General features: G+C 42.8%; 2 protein-coding genes across 2 annotated transcripts; both read left to right on the top strand.

Annotated features, from left to right (window-relative positions):
• The first annotated feature begins 6,559 nt into the window (after positions 1–6,559).
• Positions 6,560–8,753, top strand: hoxc11a (homeobox C11a). The gene is given in 3 exon segments (XM_061675432.1): positions 6,560–6,680; positions 6,683–7,513; positions 8,521–8,753. Coding segments are annotated over 3 exon segments (1,185 nt in total).
• Positions 8,754–10,021: 1,268 nt separating this feature from the next.
• Positions 10,022–19,132, top strand: hoxc10a (homeobox C10a). Its single transcript, XM_061686606.1, is given in 6 exon segments — positions 10,022–10,046; positions 15,836–15,906; positions 15,908–15,997; positions 15,999–16,104; positions 16,107–16,772; positions 18,207–19,132. Coding segments are annotated over 6 exon segments (1,233 nt in total). The 3' UTR covers positions 18,482–19,132.
• Positions 19,133–21,993: the final 2,861 nt, after the last annotated feature.

The raw sequence follows: 21,993 nt of genomic DNA, 5'->3' as shown, positions 1-21,993 counted from the left end.
TCACTCACATCTGGTCAAACTGGGACTTCAAGAAGATTTCCATTGTCACTCAAAACGTTTAATCTGGGGTACTTTTAATGAAACCTGCACTGTTTTGTGCGCAAACTGCGCCCTTTGCGACAAATGGTAACCAAGGCGATGAAAAAAAAACACAAAAAACAATGAGGTGGCTTCGAGTGATTTGATTGCGTCATAGCAGTAATGTTTTTAGCTGTCAAATGCGCAGTTGGGCATGAAAAGGACATAAACTGGTGCCTTCATATTTGTTTGTTGCTGCCTTGTTAAATGGCCCGCAGGGGCGTAATGGATGCAGAATGCCTCATCTCGCTGCTGACTTTGGCCTGCACATGCAGCTCTGCCGGGCACATTTCCAAGCGTCCAAGGTCAATCGGCGTTGAAAGCAAAACAGAAATAAATAAATAAACAAATAAAATACTCAAAAATAATTTTCACAAAGCCATCACAAACCACAATCATTGAATTCACGACACTAATACCACCACGCGTCCCGTGCACTTTAATGACATTAAAGATGGTTAAAAAGGCGTAATACTTCCTTTCAAATGGATTTTATAACCATGCGTCAACCGCACGTTAAGTTTAAAGCTTGTCATTGGTTTTTTTAAACTACTTTTTTTTGTGTTTGCCAATACTTTTCGACGTCTTTGTGGACTCTAACCCTAATCGTAAACCTAACCCTTCCTGCAGTTGAACTATGTAGGCTTCTTTCCGCCTGATGTCTCAACAGGCCGCTTTAACTTGAACCTGTACAACAAAACTTTGATGTGCATGCGTCACTTTGGCTGCATTGCCTCCCAATTTCGATTTCTCCCCTCTTGAATGTTTTTTTTTTTTTTTTTTTTTTTTTCCTTTCGCTTCTCCAGCTCTTCAGTGATTGCAGTAAGTCTCACGCAGTGTCCTAAAGATGAGCTTTTCATTCCTATATTTGCCTCCAGCGCCAGCGTGTGCATGTTTTCTAATTGGCAGTATTTCACCTTCCACCAATAAAAGAAAAAGTCCTGAAAAGAAAACATTGGTCAGTGCGGAGGAACCTTGAGACATCCTGATTGTAAAACCTCGCTGGGGCTTTGCAGGACTTGGAACAATGGCAGTGTCACTGCATGCTCAGGACTAAGTTTGACTTTGAGACTGACCAAATGTGTTTATGGCGGCCTGTCTCCACGTCGCAAAGGTCAGTGAGCTTCACGGTGCCCTTCGCAGAGAACTTGTGTCACATGGGTTCGGAGTCCCCCCCCCCCCCCCACAATCCCCCCGTCCCTGGAGCTGATCCGCAGGCCCTTTATGGCGCGGAGCTGGCGAGAAAAACACCAAGAAAAATACACGCTGTTTCTTGCCCAGTTGTGTGTGTGCTCGTGCGTGCACGTGGGGGTGTGCGCGTTTGTGTATACGGTTGAATTTTTTCCGAAAAGAGATCGGTCCATCTCACTTGTTTCCTTTCCAAGCTGTCATGTATTGATTTTGACATGATGTTAGATGAGTTGTCCCTATAGATTCCCGAGATCTTCACAACAAGCTTTTTAAACGCCCGTTTGCCAGGCGCGCGTCTCTCATCGACAAAAAAATAAAAAATAAAAAAAAGAAGAAAACCAAAAACGTTTCAAATTGATCCGCGTAGCGATTTTAGAATAATTGGCCAATCGACTCCATATCGTTATCTTTCATTTTTGGGGGGGCTTTTAGATTGTAAAACCAGGCGGAACTGTGGTGTTTACTTAGTTTAAAATCCATCTAGATACGTCTGTTTTTCAATCAAATTGTGTGAATAATTGGAAATATAATACACCCCCACGTCTCAATTCCCCCTCTAATTTTTAGAATTTCGAAAAAATATATATTTTGAGTGAGAGTGCGTGATGTCCCCCAACAAATTCAATGAAGGTCAAGTAGGCCATATTGAGCTGCGAAACTCGTATTTACGGAAATCACATTTTTTTTTGATTGCAGCACATTTCAAATAAATTTAGCACACGAGGCAAAATAGTTTGCACACACACACACACCCACACACACATTTAAAAATTTGTCAAAATGCAAAATAGGTTGTTGCCCATTCTCCGGATTCCCCCGCCCCCCCCCCCCCCCCCCCCCCCCAAAAAAATAATCAAAATCAACGTTTCAATATGTGCTTTTTCCTGTTCTTCCCTTGACGAACGAGATTTAAGACAAACAATTAACTTCAATCTCACTTGGCACTATTTAAAATCCACCACCTCCAAATAAATACAATTACATCACAACGAAGCTGATTAGATGTTCAAAATATACATGTAAAAATATACATTTCATTTTAAATTATATAATATACATTTCATTTTAAATTCGAAAACAATTGTTCATTTTCTCATCTTTTCTGATGACAACTTGAAATTATTTGATTGTCCTATGAATTAATTTGACATTATAATGATATGATTCAATTTGTCATCCTGACATTTTCTTTTCTGTGCACATTTAGCAGCCATCTAGTGAATTATAACAATTATCATTTATCTGTAGATGCAGTTCGTCCGGTGTTTGCTTATAAAATATTTATTTTTGCTGCAATTACTTTCATTAATAGTACATTTAATTGGAAGTACCAAACTGTTAGTGTTAAATATTGGTAATATCAGCATCATTTAGGCAATTACCCGAATAGTGCCGGAGGTCAAAACAGAAGCTCCAAAATATATTTAAATTTACAACAAGGCGTCTGATTCATTTCCATGTCTTAAATTTGATATTGACAGAATTCGACAATTTCAGCACAATTTTCTCCCAAATGAGCGTTCCTCTGCACGCTGCAAGATAACAATAAAATTAAACAAACATCCCATGTTTGTTTGTCCGCTGCGACCGTTGCTCGTGAGGTGAAATAATGTCATATTTAATCACAATTAATAATAATAATAACAATAATAATAAAGCGAACACTTGATTGTGAAAGCTTTATGTGGTAAGTGAAATACACTCTGGAGATGGCCCACAAAAACACGTCGCTTATCTTGTGACCTTATGTTGTGACCACAGAGGTTTCACGCTTGGTGCACTCACGCAGAGCTCAGTCAAATAAAATCCCCAAAAATAAAAATAATAATAATAAAAATAAAACAAGACCTGTTAGTGTGGCTTCAAAGTATTCGCAGCCTCGTGCAGCCAAGTTTAACTGGCCGACTTACATCCAATTAAAGTTATCTAGGCCATGCGGGGACAGTAACGTCATTACACGGGTTTTCCCCCAACATAGAGCCCGGCCCACAGTCGAAGAGATTGCTGCCCTTGCGTGTGCGTGTGTGTGAGTGTGTGTGCGTGTGTGTGTGGGTGGGTGTTTCCACTCGTGTTTTGGGATACTTGGACCCTGGGCGACGTCCAAAACCGACTTTATTTTGGAGGCGAGTTTCTTAACAAGAGGGTGACACCTCAGCTAAGCGTTGTAATTATGCAAGGAGGTTACAATGCTTGAATTCCACAGACTCGGTCGTAAAGGCAGTGCTGCGTCGACGTTGACAACACCTCCACCTAGCAGCTCTCAACCAAGATGGGACTATTATATGGCATAATCGCTACCATTTTACAGCAAAAAAAAAAAAAAAAAAAAGCTTTCGAGTCCGCGTGCTATTGATCACACTCCAAAGACATTTCTGTGCAAACAGGCTGCGCATTTGGTGCAAGCGCAAGCATCAGGCTGTGCCGGGTCCTACTGCGAGCGGAATATCAGCTGCTGCGAGTCAGCCATCCAAGGAAATAAACACATGATAAACCTCATTCTTCGGTAATCTACGCGCACCAGCGCGGCGATAGGCAGCCTTAAAACCCCCACTAGACAAATATTTCCAAGTGATGGACGTCAGCTGCTCACATTTTGACACATTATGACAAACGCCCCAATGTAAATGCTGCAAAAGGCCTATTGGCGGTGGCTTTAAACGCTTCAGTGCCTGCTGGGAAGTCGCCTCGGTTGCTTTCGTCACATTTTAACATATATCTGCAGTCTCAAGCTATTTGATTTTTTTTTTTTTTAATTCCAGTTTCCTTATTACTACATCACATGTTTATAGCCGCGGATCACGCACACATTCGTACAAAACACGCGTGAAATCATTATATATATATATATATATATATATATATATATATATATGCAACCTGACAACAGTCTAATTTATTTCACGTACCAGGAGTATAATTTTCTCGTCGGAGTCCCTGCAATCGACACTATATAACACCATGTGCCGCGCCACACCTCAAATAACGAACGTTACAGTATGTCTTGCGCAAAAATTCACGTTGGCCATGTTGTTCGTTTGCCTTCAAGAGCTTTGCTTCAAGTTTACACTGTTCCTTCCAATTGGACGACCAGAGATCATGTCAACGTGGAGGAGTTCGTTTGCTTGAGATTGCGACACTCAAAGCAAAATATACGCGCTGGTTGTGTTTTGTTGTGATTTGCGTAGAATATCTCCTTCTCCAAATTCCCCTCATTCTCAGCCTTTATGGTTTTTGCAGAACAAAAGGATTTAGTGTTACTACAGCCATTGGCGAGTTTTATGGTGGACGTATAGAGGCGATTTTTTTTTAGTGGTCAAATTCAAGTGCTGTGTCTGGACAGCTGTCTGCTTTCTTTGTACTTGGATGCATCATGTGAGACCACCTTTTGTCACTAAGGGTAGTAAACAAGCTAATGCCATTGCCACGTTTTTCAAACACGCACCACTGCGATGCTGTCTAACGCTATGTGAGCGAAATGGGACAATTCGACTGAAAACGCCGCTGTGTTGTTATAGGCGCTTGTGCAAGTTCTGCGATATCCAAATATTGGACAATAATTCAAAAGTCTACTGTAGGATTTCGGAAGTGTCCAATAATCATAAACAATGGACCATTTTATTAATTCCACCGTGTGATTGTATCTGTTAGTCTATAAAGACTCTAAGACGGCCCTCAACAGTACAATTAAAAGTTTACAACGAAGCAGGAAAGAACAAACAAACGCATCTTTTCAAACCACTCGTTAATTTATTTCAAAAACAAAAAAATAACAAAGGAAACAATCACACCCCCGCTGCTTAATGTCGACATTCTGCTGCAAAAAAAATAAATAAAACAAGATCACACATGCATCAGCTGGGACTTATTTACTTTTGGAGCCAAAATGTCGAAATCAGGAATATGTTTTTGTCCACAAAGAAGGCGAAGTACACGTAACGCTTATTGTTGCTGCACACCACAACATATGGAGATGACACATTCTTTAGCAACATGAGACTTTCACGCCGCGTGTGTCATGCGTTTCAACAGCTTTCTGTTAATAATAATAACAATAATCAATAGAATAATAATTATTATTATTATTCATTATTATTATTATTATTATTATTATTATTATTATATTCAAATAGAACTCATACCAGCTGAAGTGTTGTTTGCGTGAGTGTGACCGAGACATCATGTGCTTCACTGCTCGTACTTTCTGAAAGGACTTTCGTGTTTCCCCTCCTGATTCAAAAGCAAACCACATGTGACTCCATTGTGCGTAGTCACCAAACACATTTTGTGTATCCTGCGTGGGAAAAAAAATGTTAGTTTAACAACACGGATATTATAGAGGATGAAGGGCGAGAGGCATGCAACAATTTCATTTGAGTACAACCCCCCCCCCCCTCCCTCCCCCCCACCCCCAGTAAAATAGCATTTATAAGGAATTCATATGTTGCATAAAGCGCGCTGACACCTGTGTTTAATACTCACTACATGGTGCAACAGGCTCGTGTGGCCCACCAGTATGGAAATCAAATGGGAATCAAAACGCATCGTGAAGCCACTGACAGATTAGCGTGAAAGTGTCCCGGATGGTCCTGCGTGACGCGAAACCTGACTGCGATGGCCCCACCTGCGCGAATAGTCGCACGAAAAGAAAAATAACAAACAAACAAAAACTCAACTCAACTAAACAAACAAACAAAAAAAATCAACAGCATCAAGAAGCACGACTGAGCATATTTATTATGGTATGGAATTGCTTCTTTGACTGCTTGGCTACCCTGACATGCTTCCAGCCACTTTCTGAAGGCATATTTTATAGTTACTGTGTGTAAATGTCAGCGCCAATAATGCTGTGGATAAAATATAATGTGGAGGAAATGTTACAGGAGATGACCATGGTCCTTCAATGCAATAAAAAAAACAAAAACAAAAACATTAACAATAATCATAATGATGATCACAATAATGGCCCCTTACCTGTAAAACTCCATGATACTAGAATATGCTTAGGGGTGAGAGTGCCTTTCAACACACATAAACACAAGTACGAAGTCTCTGTGTCTAATGTCAAATCAAATCATATGTGCCGCTCCTGATTTCGGTGTATGAAAATGATTCCTTTGCACCCCCCTCCCTACCCCCCCCCCCCCCCCTACACATACATACACACACACACACCCCACACACACGCACACACTCACACACACACACACACACACACACACACACACACCCCAACCCCATGGATGTAACGAGCCCAACCACTCCTACACATGCAACTCTTCCAAATTGATATATGACAATATCTACTTTCGATCACGTGTCCACCAGGCGACTTAGACGGATTGCGCGTCATCTCGCCTTCCCAAAATTTTCTCGAGTGCTGCAGCTCGTATCCAAAACATCTTTATCGACGGAGCGCGAAAGATGTTTAACTCAGTGAACCTGGGCAACTTCTGCTCCCAGACGCGCAAGGACCGGACATCCGAATTTGGGGAAAGGACGGGCTGCGCGTCCAACCTCTACCTCCCCAGCTGCACCTACTACGTCCCCGAGTTCTCCGCCGTGTCGTCGTTCCTTCCGCAGGGCCCGTCCCGCCAGATCACCTACCCGTACTCCACCAACCTCTCTCAAGTGCAGCCGGTTCGCGAGGTGTCCTACGGTTTGGACCCGGCCAGCAAATGGCACCACCGGAGCAACTACGCGTCGTGCTACCCGGCGGGAGACGAGCTGGTGCATAGGGACTGTCTTCCGCCTTCCACCATGACGGAAATGCTCATGAAGAACGAGAGCGCGTACAACCACCATCACGCACATCACCACCACCACCACCCGGGCTCCAATCACCCCTCTGCGGGCTTCTACTCCGGCGTGGCCAAGAACAACGTCCTCCCGCAGGGCTTCGACCGCTTTTTCGAGACGGCGTACTGCAGCAGCACAGACAATCAGACGGACACTTGTTTACAAAAGGCCGAGGGGGGGAAGCTGCAAGGCGGCGGCGGCGGTGCCGGCGGTGCCGGCGGTGCCGGCGGTGCCGGAGGTGCTGGCGATCCCCAGCAGCAGCAGCAGCAGCAGCAGCAGCAGCAGCAGCAATCCGCCTCGGCAGGCTCGGAGCAGGACAAAGACGCCGCCGCCGCCGCCGCCGACGACGACGACGACGACGCGGAGGAGGAGCACACCAACTCGGGTTCCTGCACGTCGTCCTCTGCGGCCACCAAGGAAGGGACCGGCGGCAAAAGCAGCCACTCCAGTAGGTATAAGCTGTAAAATGGGGGAAGAGGTTAAGGGGACTAGCCCGCTGTTTTGTCGCTCTCATTTTATGTGGAGTTTTATAAGCATTCAAAAGGATTTTATTATAACCTCACAAAAGCTCTTTCTTGCGATGAGAAGATTTTTTACGATGGTGAAGCGCTTCAAAAACGGCCGTGTTATACACACTGCATGCTGGGCGAGTCTGTGATTTATTTATTATTTTTTCAAATTCTTTTTAATTTTTATAAAGAGACAGCGCTATTGTGACAAATGGTTAACTTTGATCGTGAACTTGCATTGGGCGTTTTATTAAGGGATTTTCTTTCTTCTTCTTGTGTTCACCGTACATGTGTAAAAGCCAATTGGGCAGAACATTGCTGTTGGCGTCTTGTGAAATGTCTTTTTAAAAACACTGCATGTCTTTTTGGCCGCCCATGCATGTCCATGCTGCACAACGTGCTAGGAGACACATACATGCATGCTGAGTCAACAGAACCGGACAGAACCATGTTGCTTTCCGCCTCATTTGGAATATTTTTACTGATGAGGAGAAAGAAGAGGGGGAAAAAAATGACCCCCAAAGAAAATTCCATTTCCCGCAGTCACCTGTTTGATCCAAAGTTATAGGTCCACGGAGGTCTGCAAAGGCCATTGCAAATGTGGCCAAATGCATTTCAACACGAGTGCCAAGAGTGTGTAAATTGTGAGTTCGGCTCCAGAGGAATGCGAGGGCACATAATGCTTTTTGTTGTCGTCAATTTATAACAGATAAACACGTGCTTAGATGCTGTCACTTGCTGTTATTTACTCCGAACGGGTGGGATAGTTTACGCTCTTAAGCATCATCCCTGACGCATCAGTACCGCCACTTAAGTCTATTTTTTTGGTTGTTTGCAAAAGCCTTGCTTCAACTACTTGGTTTTGCATTCTTTCTTTCTTTCTTTCTTTTTTTTGTATTTCTCCTAATCCATTTTCCAATATTTAAATGGACTTGTCATTTTGTAGGCACTCCGCGCACAAGGAAGAAGAGGTGTCCCTACTCCAAGTTCCAAATCCGAGAACTGGAGCGAGAGTTCTTCTTCAACGTTTACATCAACAAGGAGAAACGTCTGCAGCTTTCCCGCATGTTAAACCTCACCGACCGACAGGTTAAAATTTGGTTTCAGAATAGACGAATGAAGGAGAAGAAGCTGAGCAGGGATCGCCTGCAGTATTTCTCCGGGAATCCCTTGCTGTGAGCCGGCAGCGGGCATTGTCACAGTCTCGGTCAGTGGCACCGAGGCCTAGATCGTAGCTACTCACGTCAAACAATTGTAAACGTGGGCTTCAAAAGCATCCTCTAAGGGGGAGTCTACGCTGTATCACCAACAGTGCAATGCGGACTTTTTTTTTGTAGGCCTGCATGTGATCAAACAAAACAAAAAAGTTGCCATTTTCTTATTGCGCACGGGTGGCGGTGTATTTCTAGCTGGTTCTCAGACAAAGAAAAGAAAAAAAAAGACCTATAATAATTACAACAACAACAACAACAACAAAAATCAACTATGCTGTTCTTAAATATGTCTCATTTACGTTTATTCCAAATGTCCACGTAGACTTTTTTGTTAAAAAAAAAAAAAAAAAAACAAACAAAAAAAAACAACATGTAATCGTTTCAGTCGTTCTTGCGTGGGCAACTGTTGGCTCTCTCCTCTGGTCCATGTATATAGTATATCATTATAATTATTTCTCGGCCAGAGTTTATATCAGCCTAATATTTCCAAGCTGCGATGACAAATGTGACGTCCAATCTGTGAAATGATACACACACACACACACACACACACACACACGCACACACAGACACACAAATACACACAGCGTAGCCAATTCAATGCACTTGTAAATAAGGTTGAAAGTATCTCCATCTCCCTGCTGCTATTCCTTACCACACAGCCCCAATCTCTTTTAACAGCTTTAATACCAATACTCGTTAAATTATTTGGTGCGTTTGATTCCATAAAGGGGGCACAACACTGTCGACCTGTGTGTATCATTAATATAATACCTATGAAATAAACTCAACGCATATAGGCAAAACATGACGTCTTTTTGTGCTTCTTGTGCAACTGCATGCATTCATAGATCGAGCCTGAAACAGCACCTGAATGTTTACTAGTCCCAAATGAGCTGCATTTATAACGCTTTTGCCTCGTAACGCGTTTCCACGCTCGTGTCTTACAGACTTCGCAGTGTGTGCAAGAACTGGCCCGTTTTGGGTCTGATTTGCTTTCAGGCTATTTTTAAGTCCTGCTTTCAAAGGAGCAATACTGCTTCCAACCAAAACTAGAGAGACAGAGAGCGCAATGATAACCTTTTTTAGTGCCCAGTAAATGGAATCCCCACTCTTGTTGTCCAGTCTAGACACCGCCATAAAGACAGAGGCACTAAATGGCTATTTTTTTTCTCTTAATTGCACCTTCTGTTCGGCCCGAAAAGGCGTTCTCTTCCGCAGTAAATAGTAAACATGCAAGGCTGCATGTCCGAGGGGGGTACGTTTGCCAAGCGCTTTCGACATGAACTCGGACTGTGCAAGTCTGCCGCAACCCCCGTCCCCCCCCACCCCCCTGCACCACCACCACCACCACCCGCCCCGCCCCCACCCCCACACACCTCCATTTTTTGGTTGCAAACGTTAAGGGAGGAAAACAAGTCTTTCCACTACAGTGTAGTATACTATAATATAGTATAGTATAGTATATATATATATATATATATATATATATATATATATATATATATATATATATATATATATATATATATTATAGTACCCCTTTCATTCGTTCAATTTTAATGTGAGTATTTATTTAAGCCTGATGGCTACAGTAGAGAGCAAATTGGAGATGTCATGGATCATATTTTCGTCTTCCATGCGCATGATGTGCACTGGACCACATTTTATAATGAAATCTAGTCTTTGAACTTCAATAATGTCAAGGCCTTCACCTTTAACCTGCTGCAATAAAGTGGAATCAAGGACTCCCCTATACGCACACACCAACACACACGCACACACACACTCACTCTCTCTCTCTCTCTCTCTCTCTCTCTCCCTCAGCCCGGATGTGTGTGTGTGTGTGTGTGTGTGTGTGTGTTCGCCGCGCGCACGCGTCTGATTGGCCAATGAGAATGAGTGGGAACAGGACCTGGAATGTGTGCAGGCTTCAACTTTGACCCGTCGCGTTAAAAACTACAGCAGGTAACTTAGCCTGCCTTCGGACGTTGTGCAGTAAATAGTCTTGATTGTGCTTGTAACGTGGAGACTTTCTCCTCATTACAGTCATGTTTTTTAATTGTGCAAGATTTAAACACACATCACAATACGATTGTGTGTGTGTGTGTGTGTGTGTGCGTGTGTGTGTGTATTTGATTGCTGCTGTAACAATCTGTTGTATTATCTGTATCTTACATGCACGGTTAAGTGTTTAATTTTGCATGACTACGACTCACTTTTGGTTAACAGTGGTAAAGCTTTGCAAGTTTCGGGGGGCGGGGCTTGTTATGTCCACATGACCTGTCCACTTCCGGGTAACATTTTTGCTCTTTTTTTTTTTTTTTTTTTTTTTTTCTCTAATCAAGATCAGCCCTGATCTGCATACTTTACTCAGAAAGCGATTGGGGTTGGTGGGGAAAGGTGGGTGGGGCGGTGTAACAAAAGCACACACCAACAGAGATCAAGGCTGAAGGAGACCCCATCCCCAACTGGCCACTCCCACCAACCTTGGCCCTGGATCATCCGGATCAGATGTCGACCCTGCCAGTGTTGCCTCTCATTGGCACACGGGGGCAAAGCTCCCCCTTCACGCCCCCCCCCCCCGCGCCCCCCCAACGCCACTAAAGCCTCGCTCTGTGTGTGTGTGTGTGTGTGTCTGTGCTTTCTGTTTTCTTTCCTCCACGGGATGTTGGTCATGTTTCCTGATGTGGACAGTGACATCAGAGGATCGTGCAAAATGACTCCTCGCTTGGACTGAATGTCGGAATGTGTCAATCTGGCAGTCTGTGCACTCTCGTTTTGTGCCGGGAGGCGAATGACCGTGTTTTTATGCGGGAAATGAAAACTTCAACGTTTAAAGCAAAATGAAAATGTAACGCATGAAACTGAGAAGCGGCAGCGACCAATCGTTTTTTTTTTTTTTTTTTTCCAATTGCAAGCCACACTCCTGTAAAACAACACCAACAACAACACTGTTTTAGTTTTTTCAATATTTACGATCTCTAAAATAAAATATTTTTTTGTTTTGGTTGGGCCCTGGTTAGATTGTGGCAATGAATTTAACACCTTGAAAATGAAGTATACATAAATACATAAATACCCTTTAGAGTTATTTCTTTCTTATTATTTTTTTGGGGTCTTGTAACGTTTCCAAATATTGTGTTAAAGGGTTAGCATCAGGCACTGAATTTACACCTCTACAAAGTACAAAAGTAAATAAATACATAAAAAAATGCACCCGGCGATGAATATGATTTTGTAGCGTATTGAAACATTTGGTGGTGCCAAACAAAAATCATCCTTGCTATCAGCGCTATTTTGCCAACAATTACCGACTGTGTTTTCATATGAAAACATTGTTGCGGTATTCCACGCGAACTTGAACACAACTTCACTACCATTGCGGCGTGGGAAGCTTCAGCGTGCATGCTTGTCGCAATGAAAGTAACTTTTAACATTTAACAAGAGCAATAAAAGTCCTACTTTTTCAACTTTAAAAAAAAGCAGATGATTCTTGATTTGTTTTTCATGTTTCCAAATATTCACTCATATTTTAAAATGATTGCCTTTTCCCCACCCTGGTCTTCAACTGAAATTTCATAAATGTGTTCGTTTTTTTCCCCCTTTTCACAAACACTAATTAAAGCGTTATAGACTATTGAGTGCTTTTATACTGGGGTGTACTGCACACATCCCAGCACCTATCCTGTTCTATTGGGCAATAAAACAGTTCGACGCCATAAAACGGGCTCCAGCTTATTGCTGCACAAATAACGCTCAAAACGCATTCATTTAGATTGAGCAAATTTTCGGGCTGCAGAGGTGTGTTTCGCTGTATAGTTGTAACATTTAATAATGTGCTATTGCGCTCCATTGACGGCGGTTGCCACTCTGGGTTTTAATTTAAGAGCGTCCACGATTCTGGCGCCGTAAATTTGCACTTACGCACGCAATGGACGGCGGCGTGAGAGAGGACACGCAGCACAAGCTTCCTCGCATCCAATTGGGAAAGATATTTAGAGATGCTGCTGCCAGGAGCAAATTAGTGGCGGTGTCGTCCCGCGCACACGCAAACACGTACAAACACGCACAAACATAGACAGATAGATTTAGCCGCACTTGAAAATGAAAGGTTGTGGTTCAATAAAAAGCCAAATCCGCATTTGTAGATTCTCATGACTTATGTTCAGGGTGAGGAGGGTTACTTTGAAAATGTATACCGATATCTGCTCCCCCCCCCCCAAAAAAAAATAATGTAGTCTGTAATATAATCCAAGTACCACAATGTTAAAGGAAGATAACTTCACTTAGTTTTGCATTGCTCCAAAATCAAGTATGACAGAAGATATTCAATAGCAGCCAAATAAATATTGATTTTCTGTTGTGTAAATGTTGACTATGCATGTTTTTTTTTTTTTTTTTTTTTTTGCCTAGCTTCGTAACAAACTTTGAAAAACTTCTCCACGTGAACCACTCGAGACAACCTTTGCAGTACTTGTCGCAGTTTAACCCCTCCTCTCGCGGGAACCCACGCGCACACACGCACACAATTCCCACTTTACAATACAAAGATGCTTGAAAGAGGCCGACGGCTCAAAATCAACAACCGCCCTTAAAATTGTAATACTGCGAAATAATCCCAATTATTGATGTCACACGGGTGGCAAAATACACGAAGAACATGTAATAGTGAATCAAATAGTGCATCATAATATTCATGTGTTATTATTTTTTTCCCCCAATGTATGTTTAAAATGTGTTCTTGCTTCCTTCTCGGACAGCCATGTATGTTTCTTACACCTGTGGTATCATAATACAGCACAATGCACACGCGCACATAATGGATACATAGAGTGTTGTGCTCTACACGTTTACATTCTGAATGGGTGAAATATTGGCAAATTGATCTATCTATCTATCTATCTATCTATCTATCTATCTATCTATCTATCTATCTATCTATCTATCTATCTATCTATATATCTATCTATCTATCTATCTATCTATCTATCTATCTGTCTGTCTATCTATCTATCTATCTAGCTAGCTAGCTAGCTAGCTATCTAGCTATCTATCTAGCTAGCTGTGTATTTGGATGCAATATGTATGTTTGTATATGAATACACTATGTATATAGTGTTTATGGGTGTGTTTGCTGAATACTTGTTCTACAACTAACTCTTAATTCTAACATTTTGCCTTCAAAACCATTGTTTAAAAATCAAATATAGATTTCTTTTTTTTCTTGGGGGGGGGGGGGGGGTCGCCTCCCCTAAAACACACGCACACACACACGTCGAGCTCAAGTGTGAAGCAACACACAACTTGACCGCCATGTGTTACATTTCAGAATCAGACTTTACTTAACTTCATCGTTCCCCTCAATTTCGACCACCCCCATTTTTATTTCGTTATAGCCTGCAGGCAAGGAGTGAATTTGCCACGCAGTATGTGCCCCTGTGTGTGTGTGTGTGTGTGTGTGTGTGTGTGTGTGTGCCTATGCTTGAAGGTTATTACCCTCTCAACTCAAAGTAAGATGTGTAAATGTATGTATCATTTTGTTGATTGTGGTTAACGTTGAGCTTTACATTTACGATATTGAAATCCCACACGACATAACACAAAGAAATAAGACGAGAGACACTTATATTTCTCTTACATCAACATTTATTTTCACAAAGCCCACGTTTCACGGTAAACTCGCATCTTGCAGTCAACTATCCATATTAGGTGTCGACTATACTCGGTTCAAATTGTATTTAAAGAATAAACTGAACCGCCATAATCTTAGATTTGTCCCGTCCCACCCCAACTATATTTTGGACGTGAAGCCATTTAACTAGGGAAGAATTGTTCAAACACGGCGTTTGCTTATTCCTAGTAGCTGCAAAGTCGATTCAAGACAGGGAACGTTCATTTCACCACGTGTCATGTGCTAACCACATTGTTTAACATGCTGGACTCATCTCGGCAGATTAAACGCAGAGCAGCGGGGTGTCCAACTGAAGCCACCACACTTCTGTGTAGACAAATCACCCAAAAGTTACCCACTCAAAGCTGTTTTGTCAGTTGGAGTAAATTAAAAGCAGACAAAATAAATCCTGCGGTTGAACACGATTCAATGCATATTACAGAACAATTTCATTTGAATTAAAAAACAAAACAAAACATAACGACAGTCTGAGTATGTACGTATTTAGAATTCACACACGGGCCCAAAGAAAAAGATTAGGCGTACTCAAACCTGCAGTATAATCATTGCCAAATTGAAAGCACATTGCTGATGAAAAATAATACCAGTGTAGATAACCATAGATTCTTAACGTGTTTTTGAATTATTTAAGAGGTTGGAAAGCGTTTTGTGTTAACAACGAAAGAAACAACAACAAAAATGAGCAATTGTGCCACTATTCGCCCAAATAAAACGGCAACAATAATAATAATGAGCTAATAATATGAATGTTCACCCAGCTCACCATTTATTGAATAGTTTCTTTATCAAACTGGAAACTCGAGCGGTATTCACGTTGTAAACGGACCTCATCGGTGTAATTCATTATATAATAACTAATAATGTAACTGGTGGTGGGTAAGCAATAGGAATATAGGATACATTCGAATTGGTAATACAGTACACTGTGTGCAGTGAACAGTAGCACGCGCCTTTCTGCAAAGAGGAAGCAGGCCAAGACAGTAAAAATAAATAAATAAATAAACAAAAATCCACTCCATCTACTTTTAACCACCAGATTCTTGATGTATGTTTTGACATTTAAAAAAAACTAACAAAAAATAAAACTAGCCTGCAGAAAGGTTCCGTATTCCCCCTTGAAATCTAGTCTTAACCTCGTCAATTTGTTGACAAAAACCAATGACAACATCATCGATTATCGATCATCGATACCTACCTTTCTCTTTTGAAAAGGATTGCTTTTTTTTTTTTTTTTTACGACAGATTGCTTAAGAAAGCCCAATGTTTTGAACTTGAATGAAAAGAAATAGCCACGTAGTTGGTGTGGAAATGCTGGCAGCCCGAGCAAGCTTGCCTTTGTTTGTCAGGCTGAGGCCTCGCCGTCGCGACCGGCGTGCGGCCACTGGGTGTCGCTCTTGCTCCACCGAAGACGCCTCACCCTTCCCAACTTGACCGCGCTGACGTCACGGCAGTCTGGAGCATCAAGGCCACTTCCACGCCGCTATTGGTCTGAAAATCACATGACCACGTCTCCTAGCATCCATAATTTTGTTCCTGATATATTATTTTGCGCCCCCCTCCTCCCCAAAAGATGTCAGCATCCTACTGTCCTTATTGTCTCGGAAGGATCCACTAGTGGGGCTGAAAAGATGACATGTCCCAATAACGTAGCGGCTGGTAACTTCCTGATGGATTCCTTAATGGGAGGATCGTCATCGTACAGGAGTGACGCTTACTCCGGCGGGCCCGGAATGTTCATCCACGCCGCCCCGGATTACGTCTACTCCGGAGGGAGGAACATGGCAAAGGTGGCCCCGTCCTCTCTCTCCAAGGCTGCCGACGGACTCCCAGCCGGTGGCCTCCCGCTCGGCGGCTTCCACGACGGGCCCTACCTGCCCGCGCAGCTGGCCACATGGAGCCCGGACTCCAAGTCCGGGGGGGACTCGCAACCTGTTGCCGCGTGTTTACAAGCGTGCGACGTCAAAGAGGAGGCGTTTTGTGGCCGCTATCCGGAAGACGACAATAAGAGCAAAGACACAACAGAGCCGGCCGTCTACGTCCGCCTGGGGGACAATAGCAGCGGGCCCCAAGCGAGCGGCTCCTTCCAGGTGTATGACGCCGAGGGACGCCATCAGCCGGACGACCAGCAGCTCCCCTCCGGCTTCTCCCTCGCCCACTTGGCCGCGGCCGAACCGAGCTCGGGTCGGCAGACAGCAGGGGACGAGAGCCGGGTGGCAGTCGAGGCTCGGGGCAGGAAGCGCAAGGCCAAGAGTGACAGCTGCTCCGATGATTCGGATGTCCAATTCAAAGGTACACCCACATTTGACGGGATTTCATCCCCCCCCAGCCCCCCCTCGGTCCCCCCTATGTAGAAGTGCGGGGTAGCCCAATAATGCAGACGCCAGCCTCCCCCGGGCGGCCTGGGGGCATTAACACCTTTGCATTAAGCTGACAATGCGAGAAGAGCACTTATCGTGATATAAACACACCACACGCACGATCTCATTCGTTCACCTACGACCACTTTCACACTGTCATCAATTGCGCTGTCAACATCAAATGCGACACCTTTAATATGATCAATTAACAAAAAAAAACCAAAAAAAATGATTGCGCTTTGGGGTTTTTTTTTTTTTTTTTTTTTTTTTTTTTTAGGACAAACGGAGAAAAAAAAAAAAAAAAAAGCCACGGCCAACATCGTTGAAGAATACCGTGAGGCCGATTTTGTAAATCCAATTCCAGTGCTTGACTGCACGCGGCCACAACGCCGTGTTCCATCCCCGCTTTACAACACAATCATTTGAAGTGAACGGCTCACTTCCGCACATGCAGCAGCACTTTACAAATGTTCTTCATTTCACACACGCAACATAGGTGAGAAAATAACAGGCTATGTCGACATGACTGATTAAGCTTGTCCTCATCATTTGCTTATTTATACTTCTATGCTGCTGCTATTGCTTGGTGTGTGTGTGTGTGTGTGTGTGTGTGTGTGTGTGTTTGCTACAGAAATACGTGCATGCGCCCTTCAACAATTTCGACCCTTTTTTTCTTTCTTAATGTCTTGTTTTACTAAGCCTACATTTGTTATATTTATTTTTTTTGTTTTAGAATGCAGCATCATTGCTCAACACATTTGGCCCCAGTGCACCAAAGTAATAAACCTTTATGAGTGTCTGAGGTCCACCACCGACAGTAAAATAACCACAATAAAGGCGCTTACGTGGTTCGTCGTAATTTGATCCAATTACAGTCAAAGCAGAGGTAATTGAAGAAGGAAGTATGTTCACTTGTCAAAATACAGTAAGGGCCCATCTCCAGGTACAACTACATTTAATTATCATTATTATTATTGATTTGGCTTGATTCCTATACAGCCACTCCTTGAGCACAATAATAATAATAATAACAAAGCTGCTTCAAACCCATTCAAAACTTCATCTCAGAGACGTATGAATGCAAATACCCGGTAGCTCATGCTACAATTTACAACAACAACAAAAAACGAAATTTGAATGTCTCAAGCACGATGATGATTATTATCCTAAATGATATTTTGGATATGCTCTCCAACTCATGTAATTTCTTTCTTTTTGTAAGGAAGTATTATTATTATTTTTTCCCTAGAAAATGTTGGTATAGACAGCTGATTATATTTGACAAAAATACAAAATTAGATAGCTAGATAGATAGATCGATTGGACTCATTGTCTCCGTTTGTTTCTGCCTGTGCACACTGGGCAGATCCTTCCACGGGGAAGACCACCGGAAGCTGGTTGAAGGCCAAAAGCGGCCGGAAGAAGCGCTGTCCTTACACCAAGCACCAGACGCTGGAGCTGGAGAAGGAGTTCTTGTTCAATATGTATTTGTCCCGCGAGCGCCGCCTGGAGATCAGCCGGAGTATCAACCTGACCGACAGACAGGTCAAGATCTGGTTCCAGAACAGACGCATGAAGCTCAAGAAGCTCAGCAGGGAGAACCGCCATAGGGAGCATGGCGCCGTCTACCATTACGTCTAGAAACACAGTCACACGCACACACACACTCACTGGTACACGCACGCACGCACGCACGCACACACGCACACACACTACCATTCATCAACTCCATCTGGACACACGCATACACACACGTACACGTGCACACAGGACGCGAAAGCACCAAATGACTCACTTGGATGAAGAAAAAAAAACAAAAAACACGGAAGATAATATCGTGTGAAAGAGAAAGCTGTGTGTGGAAGACATGCACGCGTGCAGCTGTGCACGTGCGCGAGATGCCTACGTCGCTACGTCACCTCACGGCACAAAGCGCGTCAAAACAATAGACACATGCAAGGGGAGGCAGTGGTTGCCGACTTGTCCCTGGAAAAAAAAATACAAAATAAAAGTGAGAGAGTGCCGCTGAGAGCATCGGGCCGCTTTTAATAGAAGCGAGAGACCATAACCTTGATTTAAATATTATCCAGGTGACCACAGTAAGTCAAGGTCATAAAAATCTAATGTCAGCTTCGCCCAGGAAAGCGTTGGGGGTGGATTTTATGATCTGCAAATATAATGTGCCGCAGCAGTAAAGATGCGCTTAAAAAGGTGTGCGTGCGCGGAGGAGGGCGAATCCGCATGCACGGCGCCGGCTGCGAAGTGCACTCGCCACACTTAAGGAGGCTGCAGCTTGGAGAAAAGAAAAGATGGAGGAGAAAGAAAGATGGAGGATACGCGGCATGGACAGCGTGGGGGCAGCACGTCAGTCCATCAAGGAGAGCACGTGGATAGGAGCAGGTCCAGGTAGGACTCTTCTTTTGAATTCATGATATTCTTGAGCTTTATTGCGATGTTTTCTTTTTCTTTTTCATTTCCTTCTTTTGGGAGAGTGTGATTCATCTCCCAGCGGGTGTTTGCTGTTTGACAGCTGCGGACACATGCCTGTCTGTGTGTTGATACTTTACGATGATGGACTTGTGTGTTGTATTTACTGTACACGCATGCAGGCTCGGACGCTGTTCTGTGTATGCAATGTATGGATTGGATAATTCTGTGCGGTTGGAATGACCTGGACGACGAGCGGTGTTAAGAAAGTAGGGTGTCTGCAGCCCGTAGTGCAGCGTGGGCTGTTTTTGGTTTGCTATACTCGTCTTTGTCTTTGTGCCACTGGCTTTAACCCCCCCCCCCCCCCGACCCCCACACACCCCACACACACCCCACACCCCCATGTCGTGGATTTTTTTTTTTTTATCACGCAGCTGAAGCGTGGTTTAGGTAGTTTCATGTTGTTGGGGTTGGCTTCCTGACTCGGCAACAAGAAACTGCCTTGATTACGTCAGTTCGTCTTCATCAAGGGTACAATTCCCCTCCGAATGTGCCCCTTAAAAGGCACCCAGGTCCCCACAAATGGCATTGTAAAAAGAATCTGTACAGCTGCAGTGTGTGTGTGTGTGTGTGTGTGTGCACAGAGATCATCAACTTCCTTCGCTGCTGCTTTTTGTTGCATGTAGTAAACACACGTGGTAAACAAAAGGCATCTGCCAATGATAGTCGGATGCGTGCGTGGCTGCTCGCATGGGTAGACATCAAAAATCAATATGTCGGAGGCTTTCAATTAAAGTCGTTTCTTTTATGGACGCTTCGCGTTGGCATCATGTGAGCGAAACGTTCCAAAGAAATCGTGTCTAATTGTAACATTCACGTGTGCTTGTTTCATAATTCTTTCCAGCAAACGTCGCAGTGTTGAATTCGTGACAGTCGTTTCTCTTCCATTCTACAATGTACATTTTTAACAAATTACTGATGGATAATTTGTACTTGGTATATATATTTTTTCATTTCAAGCAATTGTCACCGTTGCCTCATTTAATTACAATGTTGACCCGAGTGTGAATAATAATAAATCCAACAAGAATAACAACACTTTTTTTTTGGTGTGTATTTCGTCTGTCTACGTGTTAGCGTGCTGTAGCAAGAGTTGTCTTTTTTTTTTTTTTTTTAAATATAAAATCATTTTAAAAAGTAATACAGTAAATAAAAATGTGTAATGTATCCTTACCATACAAATCAATTGTGTACACTTTACACTCAAGTCATATCATCACCGCATTTACACGTTGATTTTCTCATGAAAGTACATTTACATAAAACAAGTGTTGTTTTTTTTTTTTTTTCCACATTTACACATAGAGTCAGGCCGAGTATATCAAATGGTTGAAAACCAAAACGTGTACTTCTTATTTTTCCAAATCGGCTAATATCTGGCTCCATCACCCCCGTCTGTTTATTTACATCTCCACTAATCACATGGTCTCACTGTGATCTTTTGACTCTTTCCGACTGAATGCTCTCATGACCGCAGTCACGTGCATGGCCTACTTTTTTCTTTTTTTTTTTGTGTGCGTTCCTCCTTTATACTGCGATTGCCCTCGGATAGTGAGTACATGGCGTGAAGTCAGAAAAAAAGGCCACAAATAGGCGAGGAGTCCACGCATCAAGTAGTAAGCAGTGGCTTGTTGTGTCGTGTTTGTTGTGCTGTGCAGTTCGCCGTCGTGGGGGCTGCAGGACCCGAGTGTTTACTGCCCCTCACTCATCCGCTCTTGTTGTATAGCCATAGAGAAATGTCCCTGGCGGCGGTGCAAGCTGCAAGCGGGGGGACAGTCTGGAATCCAAAGTCACTTTCATTCAGTTCGCTGAATGGACGTCTTCTCCTGGAATGTATCAGTGACAAAGACTTTTACAGCGCCGCAAACAGTTCACTGTAAAACCATATAAACATAAAGCCATTTTCTTTTCACTTTGTAGTAGCCCACAGGAAGTGAAGCCCTCAGACGCTCACGTCCTCCTCGGGACACTTTAGCAGAGGTGAGACGAAAAAGACACTGGAGCACGAAGCAAGAGAACAACTTTAAATCCATTACAAATCAACGAGCGCAAATTGACAACATTTTAAATCGACATACGACAAATGCCTTGAAAAAAAAAAATGCATATCATATTTGCTGGAATAATTCCTATCCTCGTGGTGCTGTTTGCGCCTGACCCAAAAAACCAAAACCAAAAAAAAGAACACAATTGATTCCAAATCACTAAACCGTTAGTCATTAAATATGTAAAGCAACATAAATAATAATGGCGTGTGGTAGAGCGTGTTTTGAGCAGACTTAAATGTACAGTAGTTCATATCATTTATCGTACAATATAGTATAATGTGATGTGCTAACAAAATAACTTGGTTTTGGAATCCTTTCAAACACATATCTCATTTCTACATGCATGAAGCTGTTTGGTGAATTGATAATACTAATCATCATCATCATCACAACAATATGAATAGTAATAATTTGGATTATTTGGCTAATGTAGAGAGGCGATCAATATAGTTGTGGTTTTAATAAGGATAACTGCGTTTTATGTGCACAGCATAGTAGGCCACTATGACACGTTTCTTTGAGCGCACACACGAAATCTCATTATTATTATTGTTATTTTTGTATTTATTTTTGTATTTTTTCTACTGTGCAAACACAAAGCAAGTCAAATGTTATATT

Source organism: Phycodurus eques, chromosome 1 (genome assembly GCF_024500275.1).
Source record: "Phycodurus eques isolate BA_2022a chromosome 1, UOR_Pequ_1.1, whole genome shotgun sequence".
NCBI lineage: Eukaryota > Metazoa > Chordata > Actinopteri > Syngnathiformes > Syngnathidae > Phycodurus > Phycodurus eques.
Note: the sequence above shows the minus strand (reverse complement) of the source record. Positions and strands in the feature narration are given on the sequence as shown.